This window comes from Parasteatoda tepidariorum, chromosome 2, assembly GCF_982258835.1.
Source record: "Parasteatoda tepidariorum strain Cologne lab strain chromosome 2, Ptep-v5.0, whole genome shotgun sequence".
Taxonomy (NCBI): Eukaryota; Metazoa; Arthropoda; class Arachnida; order Araneae; family Theridiidae; genus Parasteatoda; species Parasteatoda tepidariorum.
The window spans coordinates 74772837-74789946 of NC_141756.1; the positions used below are offsets into that span (position 1 = coordinate 74772837).

Genomic DNA, 17110 nt, shown 5'->3' on the forward strand with positions numbered 1-17110 from the left:
TGTGACTGTTTTTGTACCTGAAATATCGTCTGCACTAACTAATTTACATATTTGAGATCATCCCATAGAACCATTAAAATTGAGTAATAGTGCGAGAAAATCTGATCTTTAGATCAAACGTTATTCAGGGTGTTTCGTTTATTCATTTATTTTTATTTTTTTGCTCACTGTTCATAAGAAATTATTATTAAATGGTTGCATGTTGGAAGACTGTTGAATTATTGTATCATCCGACTTTTACTTTGCTATCACTTACTTTAAATTTTTACACATTATGGAAAACCTACTTAAGTAACAGCTCATATGGTTACTTACAAATGTAAAATGTTAATTAGATAACACAAGAAATAACATGTAATGGACGTACAACATAACATTTTATATATTCATAACATGTTTTGAATAATGAAGGAAAAATATATGTACGAAAAGAAGCGTTTTCAATACAAATATCCTACTGCTAGGTACATCTCAGATGTTATAAAAAATTTGTAGATTTTAAAAATTTAAAAATTTTGTATATAAGATATGCATAACTGATAATGGTAAACATTAAGGAAACCTTTATTTTAAATTCTTTATATTATCGAAAAAATATTTCTATAACATGCAAGCATGTATTTTCACACTTAAAACTTCTCCTAATTCTGTAAAACGCAAGATGTAAAGGAAATAAGGTAGGACCTCAACTTTCTAAATTTTTTAATCTATGTTCATTAATTAACTCTGAAAATTAAAAGTTTTTTTTTAAATTATAATAAGTTATTTAGATTATTTTGTTCTTTTTGTAAGACTTTCACAGAATTCCATTTACAAAACAAATTATATTTTTCTTGCGTAAGCAATTCATTTATCCTTTTAACAGACGTGAAAGCAATAATGATCGAACTAAGCAACATTAATAATAGTGAAATAACGGATGAAACAATGAAAGTTACAACCTTCAGATTTGCTTCCCAGAACCAAAGTAACCTTCACCGAATTCCATTCACCTCAATAATATTACTTTTTTCTTGCACAGATAAGTCTAACATCTTTCTTTTTTGCAGACGTGAAAACAATGACTGTCAAACTAAATTATCACAGCAATAAAGAAATGTATGAAACAATAAAAGTTACAACCTTCAGATTTCTTTAGAAAAACAAAAGTAATCTTCACCGAATTCCACTCATTTCAATAAGATTCTTTTTTTGCACCAGGTAACTATCTAACATCTTTCCTTTTAGCAGAAGTGGAAACAATGATGGTCAAACTAAGCTACAACAGTAATAATGAAATAACGTATGAAACAATGAGAGTTGCAACCTTCAGATTTCTTTAGAAAAACAAAAGTAAACATTGTTTCATGCGTTACTTCATCGAATTCCATTCATTTCAACAAGATTATATTTTTATTGCAACAGACAACTCAAACATCTTTCCTTTTAGCAGAAGCGAGAACAATAACAGTCAAACTAAACTACCTCAGTTTTAATGAAGAAACGTATGGAACATTGAAAGTTACAACCTTCAGATTTCTTTAGCAAAACCAAAATAACCTTCAACGAATTCCACTCACCTCAACAATATTACATTTTTCTTGCATTGATAACTCAAACATCTTTTCTTTTGTCAGAATTTAGAACAATGATAGTCTAACTTAACTACCTCAGTAATAATGGAATAACGTATGAAACAATGAAAGTTACAACCTTCAGATTTCTTTACCAAAACCAAAACAACCAACTTCACAAACTAATAATGCGTTTATTTGTTACTTACATAATTACATACTATTCAATGTAGTCAAGAAGTAAAAAAAGAGTTTTCTTATAATCAAGACCTCATGCACAGCTAAATTATTAAATATATTATTGAAACTGAAAAAGAAAAAAAAACTAAGTGCGTAAGCGGAAAGAAAAAACTTTGGAATAGACTTTGTTAACAGAGAAATTCGGATAAAAGAGTTTGGATAATTGAGGTTCTGCAGTATATTTTCAAAATACATTTATTACAAAAGATTGGATAATTAATAAGAAAGAGTCTTTTGATTTATTTATGATTTCAGCATTTTTTTATGTTAGTAAATATCGCACGTCCGATTCTTAAAATATATGCTATGTATGCGTTTTCGAAATAGGTCTAATCATCAAAATTAGCAAACTAATCCTTATACTAAATCACTTCTAACTTGTTTCCAAAATTCAATTATCTACCCTATAAAAACTGTCTACCCTAAAATAACTGTATACCCTAAAATAAATACCAATTTGTATGATTCTGATTATATAAGGGCTCTGTTCATACTATTAACATGAAAGGGCGTAGCAAATGTCGAAAGTTCAAAAACCTTTGCTGCAATTACTATTTCTACAAAGTAAAAGAATAAATTATTTCATAGAATTCTCTTAGAGAATGGGTAGTATTATTTTATGACCTGATCTAAATTGCAGGTTTATATACAATTTCATCGCGCTATCAGGTAGACATATTGAAGACTCCCCATACGTTGATTTCATATAATGCAACAAATAAATAAATCATTCGAAAACTTGATATTATGGGGCATAACGTGGTCATAAAATTATTTACCTGTCTTTATAGCCTTTTGTTAGATTTTGAAAGCTTATAGGCACACGCAGCTCAATAATATTTCGTTGAATTCATGTTTTACGGCAAAATAAAAAAAAAGAAAGAAAAGTCGCATTGATTAAATTAAATATTAAAAGTTTCATTAAATAAATATGTTTTAATTTTATTCCTTAGACAATCGTGCGAATTGAATAATGTATAATGTAAGAAATATTTTAACGTGTTGTACAATATCGTTTAAATTTGCTACAAGCTTGTTATGATTCTTATTTGATAAAAAATACCGGGCAAATTTAATTTTCTTGAAATTGATTGAATGATAAAATGCTTCAACCTGAACAGAAATAGAGTTCGATTTAACACCTAACTAAGGATATAGATTTATCTCAGATTACAGATTATGCTTCGAAATAACAATATTATGGTTCAAGGTTTAATAGATTTTTCTTCGGATGTGCATAAAGTAATATAACATAATTTTTAATAACGATAACAACATATCTTATTTGATTTTTAACACAAACATAGTTCCAAGTTTCCGAGACATAGTTTCCATGTTAATTAAGAAATGTGTTTGTCACATAATTTTAAAAATAGAAAATTCTGGTAGTATATGTATTACTGTTTGTTGAGGTTTGAGTTCGAGATTAGTTAGATAGTTTGAGTTTCCTGTGCTGGCAACATCTTATTGTTTTTATATTCTCTCTTATGTAAATAAAGTTAAGTTTTCAGTTTGTTCTACGTGACTTTCAGTCTGATTTGCTCTCAACAAAATCCAACATTTGGTGCCGAAATAACTCGGTAAGTCATACTGAACCTTTTATAATTACTTTCGTCAAAAATCTGAATTGGAATGGCTACCGGTAGTGAAAAACTTGTAATATTTAAACGCAAACGAACAACGCTACGTACCGCCATTACGAAACTAACGACGAAATTGAACGATGCTGCTAGTACACAAACTGAAAAAGAATACAACATTGAGCGTTTACAAGATAAAATAAAAGAATTAACCTTGGCAGACGATGAAATACATAATTTTTTAAATGATGAAGAATATCAGGAAGACATAATAGAATGCGAAAGATACACAGAATATGCTCATTTGGCGTTATTTAATTTCAAAAGAACAGCGAATCGGAACACGAATTTAATTTCTGAAACATCGCCAACAGCTGCCAATATAAATAATTTTTCAGCTTCGCCTTCAAATGTTACAGTAAAGTTGCCTACAATAAAAATAAATACGTTTTACGGCGAAATTGAAGAATTCCATAGTTTTTGGGAGCGTTTTGAAAACTGTATCGACAAAAACGAAAGTTTATCGCTGATTGACAAGCATGTTTTTTTGCGGGGATATTTAGATGGAGAAGCAAAACGAATAGTTGATGGAATTAATATAACTGCAGAAACATATGCAACAACAAAGAATATTTTGAAATCGAAATATGGCGATAAAGATAAAATAATACAGGCTCATCTCGATTATTTAGAAAACCTAAAACCTGTCAAAAATCACTCTCCAGCAGCAATAAATGAGTTATATATTGATTGTAATCGAAGAATACAGGCTTTAGATGCTTTAGGAGAAAAAACTCAATCATACGGAAGAATTTTGGCTCCTAAAATACTTCGTGCTTTTCCTCATGAAATCTGTCGTAACTGGATTGTACATGCCAAACGTGAAAATTTTGGTGAAAGCGATATTTCAAAATTAATGAAATTTTTATCAGAAGAGGTCGAGGGATCAATTACTGCAAGTAATATTAAAGGTTCACTTGCTCCAGACTATCCTATTAAATCCTCCTTAGAAAATTTTAATGTGAATTCTAAATCAGTTACCAAAAGTAAAATAATGTCACCATTTTGTCCTTTCTGTGAAACTGTCGGACATTGGCCTCAACAGTGCAATGTTGTAACGGACATAGACGTGCGCATACAGAAATTGAAGACTAGTAATAGATGTTTTTTGTGCACTAACCGAGGACATAACAAAAAAAATTGCCCTCGTAGAGAAAAATTTGTCTGTGCCAAATGCAAGAGAAAACACCATACATCAATATGCAAACCTCTAACCAATGAACAGCCTGTGGCTACATCTACAAACAAAATTGATGTATCGCCTTCCAATTTCGTTCATTTGCAAACTGCACGAGTTTTCATAACTGGGCCCACTGGCATTACAAAGCTTACACGTTGTCTTTTGGATGGTGGAAGTCAATCTAGTTTCGTTTCTTCTAATCTTGTGGATACTTTAAAACTTCCAGTCATTTCAACCAGACATTTGGACATTCAAGCCTTTGAATCCCCAGCTAATGTTGGCTACATGCGAAGACAAGTCAAATTTCAGTTATCAAGTATCTGGGACAAATCTAAAGTTAATGTTACTGCATTTGAAAGCTCCAACAAATATGCATCACACCTACCTTCATCAACGGATCTTTCACTTTTTGCTAAAAACAAGCGAATGAAACTTGCTGATCCAGATGATTCATTGTCGAACTTACCAATTGAGATTTTAATCGGTGCAGATTACTACTGGATTGTTATGAATTCTGAAGCTCCAGTCAGGTTGTCGGATTCTCTGGCCTTGGTCCCATCAAGTTTTGGTTGGGTACTTAGTGGAACTCGATCGCACGCAACAGTTTCCTTCATTTCAACGGTTCATAATGTTGATGTGGATACTTCAACTCAGGAATTAGATAATGTGGTACGAAATTTCTGGAACTTAGAGAGCATTGGCATACAACCAACACAAGAAAAAATAAGTCCTCACAACTCTGAACTCTTAACGAACTTTCATCAATCTTTTGAAATCATCGATGGTAGAAGAGTTGTAAAATTGCCTTGGAAACCAGAAGTTCAACTTTCGTCGAACAATTATGAAGTCGCAATTCAACGATTTAAATCTTTAACAAGGAAAATGCATGCAAATTCAGAATTCAAAGAAAAATATATTGAGCACATGCAAGATTACATTGATAAAAAACACGTTGAAGTTGTCTCAGAAACACATAATGAAGAACGTTTATTTTACTTGCCCCATCACGCTGTAAAGAAAATCACAAATGGAGAAACTAAGTGGCGTATAGTTTTTGATGCATCTTCACATTCTCCAGGTCACCCATCTTTGAACGACGCTCTTGAAGTAGGACCAAATCTTCTTCCCGATATCTTAGCCACATTGTTGAGATTTAGACTTTCTAAAATAGCAATCACTAGTGATGGGCGACAAGCATTTCTGCAGCTGATTCTAGCAGAAGACAGAGATGCAACACGATTTATTTGGTACAATACTACATATACTCCTGATGGGAAACTCTGCACTGAAGATAAAATTGTAACCTATCGATTCACACGTCTTCCATTTGGACTCGTCTCTAGTCCATTTTTATTAGCAGCTTCTCTTCGTGAATTGGCTACAAAACACAAACAAGCATATCCTACAGTAACAAGACACGTTGAGAATAACATCTACATGGATGATTTTGTTACGGGAACGTCTACGGATACTGAAGCTCTGATTCTTTACCAAGAACTGCAGCAACTTACATCACTTATTAGCCTACCATTAGACAAATGGACTACAAATTCTAAGATTTTGAAAGATATGTGGAAACAAGAAAACGTCTCGTTTAAGGACATTACGCAAGTCTTGGGTGTTAAATGGGATACTAACAGTGATGTTTTTCAAATTGATGTGCAGACAAAAATTGTTCAAGCATGTAAAGAACCAGTAACAAAACGCTTACTACTGAAGTTGATGTCAAAGTTTTACGATCATCTAGGCTTGTTTGCTCCAGTTACAGTAGTTGTGAAGATATTATTTCAAGATACATGGCTTAGTGGTATTCAGTGGGATGAACTATTACCTCCATCTGTAGCACAGCAGTGGCACAAGTGGATAAATGAATTACACTATCTGAATGAAATATGCATCCCAAGATGGATTGGCTTTTCCGAAAATTCCGACGTTACCATACATGTGTTTTGCGACGCTTCGGAACGTGCATATGGTGCTTGCTTGTACTCTCGTCACGCAGATGATATTTCTACAGAGATCCATCTCATTTGCAGTCGAAATAAACTAGCCCCAATCAAAAGGGTCACCCTTCCGAGACTTGAATTGTTAGCTGCACTACTAGGAGCTCGCCTACTCCGATACTTTTGCAGGGAAACGAACATGAATTCCCACACTGCCATACTATGGAGCGATTCTACTGTAGCTTTAAGTTGGATAAAGGGAAATCCCAACCAGTGGAAAACATTTGTCTGCAACAGAACAACAGAAATCCTTCAAAACACTACTTCAGCACAATGGCGCCACTGTCCCGGTACAGATAACCCTGCGGATCATCTTACTCATGGTACCTTTCCATCACAGTTATCAATTTTAGAATCTTGGTGGCACGGTCCGAAATGGCTAAAACATGATCCAGAAACTTGGCCTATCAAAGTTTTATCTACACGTACACAACCTTTAGTTGAAGCTGAATCACGAAAAACCAAATTTCAATCCTCCTACGTTGCAACAACAGAGCCCATCATAGATATATCTCGTTATAGTTCTTATACGAAACTTCTTCGTGTGACTGCCTGGATACTACGTTTTGTATACAACTGTAAGACACAGCAACGCATAACTCATGAATTGAATTGTAATGAAATAGAGAAAGCTAAAAACTATTGGATACAGACTGTACAGAATCAATGTTTCTCAGCTGAAATAAATGCCTTAAAAGCGGAACGTCCCCTGCCGAAAAAATCCAAAATTTCCTGTTTCAATCCCTTTCTCGAAGATAATTATTTACGCCTTGGGGGAAGACTGCAATTTTCAAACATTTCTTCTGACACTCGACACCCTTTATTGCTCGATGGTAAACACTATTTTGTCCACCTTTTGATCCAGCATACACACATACGACTCCACCACTTAGGAGTGCGTATAATCCTGTCCGAGTTACGTTCAACCTTCTGGATTTTAAGAGGACGTCAAGCTATAAAGCAAGTTATTCACAAATGCCTACCTTGCAAGCTGTCCAAAGCGAAATACGGAAAACATATCGAAGCTCCTTTACCTCCTGAAAGAGTTGTACCTTCTGCTCCATTTACTACCACAGGAATTGATTTTGCTGGACCCGTGAATATTCGATGTTTGAAATCAAGAGACACAGCCTACATAACACTATTTACTTGTGCAACAACACGTGCATTACACATCGAACTTGTGTCGGATCTTACCACAGACAAATTTCTTTTGGCACTACAACGTTTTGTTGGCCGCAGAGGACTCCCACACACAATCTATACCGACAATGCTACCACTTTTCATGCAGCAAATAAGGACTTGATTCTGCTATGGCAAGTTCTGTCATCAGCTAAAACTCAGCAATATTATGCCCAAAATGGCATAACTTGGAAATTTATCGCCCCACGAGCGGCTTGGTGGGGAGGCTGGTGGGAACGCCTAATAGGAGTTGTCAAGCGCAATCAGGACAATATCATTAACGTTCGAATTGGCGATATTGTACTTCTACAAGAAGATGTCCGACCACGTCACATGTGGAAGAAAGCTAGAGTGGTGAACTTGCATGAAGGACGAGATGGAAAAATAAGATCCTGTGAGCTGAGAGTTAATGGTCACAATATAACCCGTCCGGTAGCTCTGGTCATCCCCCTCGAGGTCGACCAGGGTGGGGAGGATGTTGAGGTTTGAGTTCGAGATTAGTTAGATAGTTTGAGTTTCCTGTGCTGGCAACATCTTATTGTTTTTATATTCTCTCTTATGTAAATAAAGTTAAGTTTTCAGTTTGTTCTACGTGACTTTCAGTCTGATTTGCTCTCAACAAAATCCAACACTGTTGTCATGTGTCGTGTGTTCATGCAAAACAAGGAATGCAAGCAAAAAATAAATGTTGGGAAAAAAATAAACTTAATGGTGAAACTTAATAAGCGAAACGTCCACCACACTCTCAACAACAAACTACACTCTTAGAAATTCCAGAGAGGCCGATAATATCACGCAATTTGCTGCAATATGGTACTAAGGTGAACCATATTATCATATATATTAAACTTGATTACATAGTACGATTTAATTTAAACAAAAACATGGTTCGACATGGGTTGGTGGCATCCTAATAAGATTGTAGCAATAATCAACATTGTACTCATTTTTTTAAAAGTGTACTTATCAATCAACGTTTTCAAACCTGTACTTTCAGATGCACCTTAGATCAAATAGTTTCAATTTGAATAAATTTAGAGTCTAAACGGGAAAATTTTGAAAAAGCAAAGACATTTGAATAGAAAAACGTTATTTAAGTTTTTGAATTATCTCTAAATAGTTTCTAAATAGTGGGGCATTCATTTCACATTGATCTAGAAAATAGTAAAATGAATATGCGAGTTATAAAAGGATAGAAGTGTTGCTTAATTAATGCAATGTTTGCAAGTATTTTTTAAAAAAAACTAAAACGTGAGAGAGATATTGACGAACGAACTGCTATATTTTTAGAAAACGATTCTCTCAATAAAAAACTTTTTTTAGGTGATATAACAAAAAAGAATTCAGAAAACGATAATAGATTTATGATAAAAAAATTGCTTTGAAAAGGTTTCTAGCCCAAAAAGTTATTTGGAACGTGTTTTAGAAATTACAAAAATTTTTCATACGAAAAAAAAACGACTCTCAAAATTCCAAATTTTTCAGATATTTCTAGAATTTTATGAATATCTAATTTTTCAGAATCGTTTTAATTTTTTTTTAAACTTTTATTTATTGGTTGTTCAGCAATATAAATTTTTAATTTAATACTATATTACACAAATATGAAGATAAAGTTTTCTTATGCCCAAACCTATAATCTTTTTTATGCTGAAACCTAAAAGGTGATAATTTACATACAACTTAACATGTAGGAAACGAATAACCGAAATTAATTTTTACGATGCCACAAAAAGTGAAAAAAAAGGAACTAGTACATATGATTGTGGTTATTTAAATTTCAGAGAGATTTGAATTTTCATGTGAAAATATCATCTCTTAGCATTTAATTTGATGACAATTTTAAATAATTATGTATCAAAGAATATCTATTCCATGACTAAAATCCAAAAAAAGAAAATAGTTTTTTTTTTTAATCTTTGAAATAAAGCATATAAATAATTCTAGTAAAAAAATTTTAGAATATCTAAAAATATTAAATGCAAGTTTATTTTTTCACCGAAATTATGATTGTACTTTTTAAGTTATTATCTAATTATCGAGGACGATTCGATAATATTCCCGAATTACTACAATTTATTAATTTTAATTATAATGCATCAATTTCATACATATTTATGTTATTGTTTAGAAAAAAAATTTATTTTGTTAAAAGATATATTTTGTCAATAACGCTATTCGGTTCGCTTCTTGGATTACTTTGATTTTTACACAATTCGTAAGCTTTACCATTTTTAAGTAGAAAATATAAAATTCGTTTGTAAACCGAAATGAAACACCCAAACCTTTTTCTGATGAACAAATATTCCCTTTTTGGACAATTCGAATTTTCTTACCTTGTCGAAAAAGAGAATGCTTTTTCAGCAAAAAATTTTTTAAAAAAACTAGGAAAACATGATCGTTTAGACAGAAAATCGATCGAAAATTTGAGCTCCTTAGTGTTTATCTCTGAAATTGCGAGCAAACATTTTTTTTATTAGTTTTATTTTAATTGTCTTCAAATTTTAAACTGATGGTCAAAAAACTTAATGAGAGAAACTATTTCATTCTGAATTCGTAATTTAAAATGTCGTCTACGGTAATTTATTAGATATTTAAAGTCTACATCTTGAAACTTCATATTACATGTTAGTGCTTAAAAATCTGATCATTAGATTAAAAGTTATTAAGGGCAATTCTTTTTTTTCTTTTATTTTGCAGACTGTGTGTTACTTTGGGAATTGAATAAATAAACCATTTTTGAGTCATATTTCATCTGAAAAGCATAGCTCTTGTTGTTTCTCTAAAGATTGCATATTAAAAAATAAGAATAAAATTAAGTTTAACTATTTATTGATTTAATAAACGAATTTATCCTAATATATGAATGTTATTATTTTTCACTTTTATGATTTTAAAATGACTTTCGCTACAGCCTTTTTCCTTGACAAGAGCGACATTGGGAAACACTATATACTACTAGTTTTTAATTTTAGTTTTATAAATAATAAAACTAAATTTTTTATAATTTAAAAAAATTGCGTGATAATTTATAAAAGATTTAAAATTTTAAATTTATAAAATCACGGAAAATTATTAATTATCACCTTTAACCTTGACAAGAGTAATATGAGGGGACACTGTATAGTTTTTAATTATAGTTTTATAAATTATAGTTTATAGTAAGTAAAATCAAAAAAAGTTCACATTTATAAATAATTTTAAAAAACTAAGCGATAATTTTTAATTATTGCCTTTTCCCTTGGCAAGAGCGATATGAGGGAACACTGTATAGTTTTCAAATATAGTTTTATAATTTATGAAATCCCGAGATAATTTATAAAAGGTTTAAATTTTTAAATAATTTATAAAATCATGCTATATTTTTAATCATCGTCTTTTCCCTTTGTAAAAGTGGAATTTATCCTTGAAGAGATTGTTTTTAATAGCATAAGAATATTCAAAAACATTAATTCAATATTTATATTAAATTTTAAAACAGGAAAAGTAATTTAGCAACTAAAAATTAAACTTATGAGCTTTTTAATAAATGTAATAAAATTTGTTTCATAAAAATAGTTTTCACAAAAATAATAATTACCTGTAACAATCTCAATAAAAATATCAAATAAAAATAACATGACTTTGCGAGAATAAATATCAAGTATGCAGAGAAAGAAACAAAAAAAGGTAATAGGATAAAAAAAATATTAGATTAAGGAAATGAACAAAGAACAAAGAAGGAAGCTTGAAGAATAAATCATATCTAAAATAACAAAAACAACTTAGTCTATGTTTATTTTCATCTGTTTTTCTTATAACTTGTTTAACTTATATTTGTTGTTTAGTAACCCATTCTATTTAAATTACTTTTAAATTATTATTTCTGTAATTATTATAATTATTTTTAAAATTATTATTATCTGTTATATTTTTAAAATTATTATTATCTATTATATTTTTAAAATTATTATTATCTAATATATTTTTAAAATTATTATTCAAATTTTCTAATTATTTTTCTAATTCTAATTATTTTTAAAATTATTATAATCGATTATTTGTAAAAATTTTAGAGTTTTAACACTAAACAAACCAGAACCAATCAAAAGATCGGTTACTGTATGTTGCATTGTACTGTATTAGTTGGAGTGTTTAACGCTAATAATGATAATCCAGCCTATTTCTATGATGTTATTTTAAAGGAAGAAAATTATTAGAATATTAAAAGCACTAAATTTTATTATTTAAACACAATAAATTTATGGATACTAAAAAAGGTAAAAAAAATAAGCAGTACTAAATATAACTTGCAAACCATGATGTCAAAAATAAATTTATTAGCCCATAAATAAATATAATAAAATGCATACACTATAAAAATGGATTCGGCATAGAAATCATTAACGATTGAAACGATGTTTACAAAAATCTTAAATAAAAACACCGCAGTTTGCAAACATAAATACTTAAATATAACAAGAAAGAAAACAAAAAATTGTTAAAAGAAATAGTTTAGGAGTGAAAAGGTATAAGATGCCCCAAGATAAGTAAACAGTCCGAAAAAAAAAAGACCCCTAAAAATATTTTTGAAATCGACCTTCCCCGTAATTCTTTTCTACATGATCTTATTTTCACAAATTCTATATTCACCAAAAGAGGACCCTGGCAGAAAAAATCCTTTTTAACGGTAATATTAAATTCGAAAAAAAATTCTGATTAGTTTCTTTTTTTTTTCCAGGTGCATAAAAACAGAACGTTTCGTGAAACGTCAAAAAATAAAACTATTTCCACGATCTTCACAAAATCAGGATATTATTTTCATAAAAAGTCTGTTGTCTTAAATATAAATTGAAAAAGAACATTGATAAGATCCTTACTTAAGATCAACTGGGCAAATTATTTATTCTTAATTGTTATTTTCACAATATGTCAATTAACAGAAAACGTCATGACATATTGAGCAATATATGATTTAACTTAACAAATAATATATAAGTATAAACATACTGATGAGTAGTTCTTTTTCAGATTCACAAAAAAAGTACCTTTCTTAAGAAATCCGGGCAAAAAAACTAGTTTTTACGATTTTTACAAAATCGCAAAAACTGAACCCTATTTTCACAAAATTATTAATAAATTTTTCATAATTTCAAAACGTCTAAAATAACCACTATTAATAATTATATACTAAGATATCTTACGCATAAAGTTATTAACTAAAACAGAAGGGCGATAAGATCTTCATAGCACTACTGAGCTAATTATGAATAAGTAATTAATCGTTCTTTTCCTTACATGTCAATTAACAGAAAACGTCATGACATATTGGGCATTATATGATTTAACATAACAAATAATATATAAGTATAAAAATACTGCTGAGTAGTTCTTTTTTAGATTCACAAAAAAGTACCTTTCGTAAGAAATCTGGGCAAAAAACTAGTTTTTACGATTTTTTCAAAATCACAAAAACAGAATCCTATTTTCACAAAATTATTAATAAATTTTTCATAATTCCAAAACGTCAAAAATAACCACTATTAATTATATACTAAGATATCTTACGCATAAAGTTATTAACCAAAATAGAAAGGCGATAAGATCTTCATAGCCCTACTAAGCTAATTATGAATAAGTACTTAATTGTCCTTTTCCCTACATGTCAATTAACAAAAAACGTTATGACATATTACACAAGAAATTATTTATTTTTTGTTTTTTTTAAAATAACAAATAATATATAAGTATACATTAATTATGAGTGATTTTTCCGAATTCAAAAAAACAGAATCTTTCTCAAGTCTGGACAGAAATCTAGTTTTTATGATTTTCACAGAATCACAAAAACAGTGATATAATCCTTCCGTGACCCTACTGGGCAAATTAGGAAGTGCTTAATAGTTCTTTTCACTTACGTCAATTAACTGGACACGGCATGACACGTTGCACAAGACATGATATATTTGCTAATTATTTAACATAGCAAATAATATATGATTATAAATATTTCAATTTTTAGTAAGAGAAGAAAATTCAAAGAAGTTGCAGAATTTTCTAATTGAAATATATCTATTTGAAACATAAAAACATTTTAACAATTTATTCATGTACAAAGGTTGTCTTTAAACTGTAAAAACAAAAGCGAAATTTGTTAATGATACATGAAAAATAGGCATCAGTAATTTATTTTACTTTTTACAAAATAAAAGTTTCAGATTTTTTTTTTAGTTTATTTATTTAACTTCTGAGATGATAAAGTTTTGTAACTACTGTAAAATAACCATCTCTCAAAGTTTAAATGAAAATTATAATAACGAAGAAAGGATCCTATTGTATTATTAAAGATCCTATTCTATTATTAAAGATCCTATTCTATTATTAAAGATCCTATTCTAGAGATGTATGACTAATTGCAGCTGACATGACAGGTCTTGAAAATAATAAAAACTACATATTAGTATTCATCTTTTATTGTGCAACATTTGAATCAAAAATTAAATATGTCATAAGAGTTGGGAATTTAATTAATGCATTACCCTTTTATATTCGAATAATAATTTATTTGATGATCTATTTGAATTTTGTGTAAAAAATTACTTAAATGCAGAATTAAAAAAAATCAATCTTTTAAATAATTTACATAAAACAGTTACATTTTTATGTGTTACATTTCTATTTGTTTTAACAGTTTATTTTTTATTTGTTTTAACAGTTTATTTTGGTTTTAAAATTATATCAATTCCAAGAAAAGAAAAATTGTTTTATCTAGTTTTTATGTTAATTCTTTAAAAAAAATAACAACTTTTAAAGAACCCTCTTATATTTTAATTATATTGCATCTTATTTGACATCTTTAAATAAAAAAATTAAACAAATAATAACGTGATGAGTCTATTAAAACTTTTGATTAAAAAAATAATTAAAGAACAAAATTTTAAATAATGTTGCATATAATTTCATCAAATATCAGTACTGAATATACAACAATTAACCGAATAATAAATTTTGCTTATGGTATAAACAATTAACAAATTAAAAATAAAGTCTTTCATAAATAATCTAAGAAACGTCTTGTCAAAAAAATTCAAATTTAATATCACTTCATTTGAATTATTTTCTTCATGCATGCGCAAATTAAAATAAATCCATAATCGTCACTATTTAAATTAAGTTAATTATTTAAAATATTTTTTTACTTTTATAACTTAATTAACGTGGAAAAATATAGCGATGATATATTACAGGTTTGCGAAGCAATTAATAAACTAAAAATAAATTCCATCATAAATATAATTTTATTTATAGAATCTTCCAAACTGTAGGAAATAGCTTGTCAAAAAATACAAATTTAATACAATTCACTTCATTTGAAACGTTATTTATCAATATATGCAAATATAAATAATCTCCAAAATCGCAAAATATATCTTATTATTAAATTAGGTAGCCATGATACAATAAAGATTTAATGAACAATCATTTAATTAATTAATTAACGAACTAAAAATCAATCTTTTTATAAACATCATTAACCTTCAAAACTAAATACAAATTAATATAATTCATTTAATTTAAATTGTTACACTTCATACAACAATAAAACTATATTCAAAATCGTCACTATATATTACAAACAAACGAAGATAATTATTGAGAATATGAGAATATTTTTTCATCAAAATTAGTTAAATAATTTTTCTGCGGAAGAAAGGTAGCTACGATAAATAAATGGCATGTATGCAAAATATCTGTTTTGTGATAATATAGACCCCTGCAATGCAGAGAAATATAAAGCGTGTATTACCATACGGTATCTTTATTATAAAAGAATTTTAAAAAATTAAATCTTCAGCTAACCTTTCATTTTAGTTGCGGTTCCCCGTAACCGCTTAACCTTCAATGGACAAGACACGCTCAGAACAAGTCCTTTAAGGAAGGAGAAACATCAAAACGATGGGGGTAAAGATTGGCTCGCTAAGCAAAACAATCGCTTATAAACAAAATAAGTGTATTGTCAACTCGCCTGGGATCGTAGAAAGCCAATTTCTCCATCTTCCAGGCACGGTTAAAACAGGTTCATAGGTGATGCAGATAGTTTCTTGTTGTGCAAGCCGGTTATCAGTATGACACCTAGTATTGCTAACGGCAAGGTTCCGAAAAATAACGGAGCCTGTGACGTTAGAGTTTACAGGGAGGAAAAGCGGATCAACAGAAGAGCCAACCAGAGAGGTGCGCGTTGGTCTTCTGCGCACATCGTAATAAGAACAGATTCCGAAAGATTTAGAAGAGGGTGTTGATACGAACTAGAATGGGACCATTTTATTTATTTATTTTTCTTTCTTTTTACAGCTATGCTCGGAATTTTATTGTTATCTTTTCTGGGAGAGCATTGCTTTTTGTAGCAAAAAAGTACTTGTTTTATTGCACTTCTTTTTTTGATGGAGCATAGGAGTAGAAATTCTTGGACCATTTTACCTGTCGTCTGTCGAAGGGACGAAAAAGGTCGATCATATTTTTGTTTTGCTTTATGTAAAGAAGAAAAGTAAATATGGCAGGATGTAAGGAAAAATATGCAACAGTTTGGATTGGAGTGAAGAAATTCGGGATCGATAATTTTATGCAGGGAATTCATTTAGAGTAAAGTTTAGAGTGAAATCAAATACAGATTTGTTCTTCTATTTTTTGTGGAACAAAATATCAAAAATTATTTATTAATGCAGATTAAGAACTCATATTAATGCAAAATTTTGGCATAAGTATTTATACTAGAATAAGTGGAAACTTTAAAGATGTTTATTCTTTTAGCAAAGTTTGCTCTGTAGTTTAAATTTGCTACGAAGTAAAATTTTATTGTTAATTGGTTGAAAATTTTTAATATTTGGTGTGGAACAGAATTATCATTATTGCATTATATTATAGTTATTATAATAAAATCAAGCGTTGTATATCAAGACTGGAAAATATAACTTGGACATGAAAGCATGAAATGCTTATTTTTTCATACTTAACCAGCATTCTACAATGCCGAAACGCAAATCGAATAATTATTAAAAATAATCTCGCTGAAAGCTCACCTATGGTAATGAAAACACAAATATATAAACTGTAAGAGTTTTGTATAATACTTTATTTTTTTCATAATACTTGTTTAATGTTACTAAGATTGAATTAGAATGTTCTTTTCGCACATTTGTCAGAAATACTGACCTTAATTGCGTATACAGAATGACGAGCGAGCATTTTCTTAGAAGATACCTAAACAAACAGAATGACAAATTGCCATTAGTCATTTTATATAGATATATATCATATAAACCATAACACCCTGT

The 17110-nt window shown here is 29.5% G+C and overlaps 2 protein-coding genes across 5 annotated transcripts in view; one reads left to right on the forward strand and one right to left on the reverse strand.

Annotated features, from left to right (window-relative positions):
• Window positions 1-16041, reverse strand: part of LOC107452726 (regulator of G protein signaling 7) — a 98282-nt gene extending 82241 nt beyond the window's left edge. Inside the window, exon 1 of one of the 4 annotated variants that reach the window (XM_071177685.2) lies at window positions 15805-16041. The gene's annotated coding sequence lies outside the window, so the exon portion shown is untranslated. Of the gene's footprint in view, window positions 1-15638 lie in introns of all 4 variants that reach the window. The other 3 variants (XM_016069294.4, XM_071177684.2, XM_016069293.4) reach the window with 3 other exon arrangements.
• LOC147815861 (uncharacterized) lies at window positions 406-10523 on the forward strand. Its single transcript, XM_087156637.1, has 5 exons — window positions 406-464; window positions 4586-5397; window positions 5572-7194; window positions 7294-8282; window positions 10500-10523. The coding sequence occupies exons 1-5, from the start codon at window positions 406-408 to the stop codon at window positions 10521-10523; spliced, it is 3507 nt and encodes a 1168-aa protein (XP_087012763.1).
• Window positions 16042-17110: the final 1069 nt, after the last annotated feature.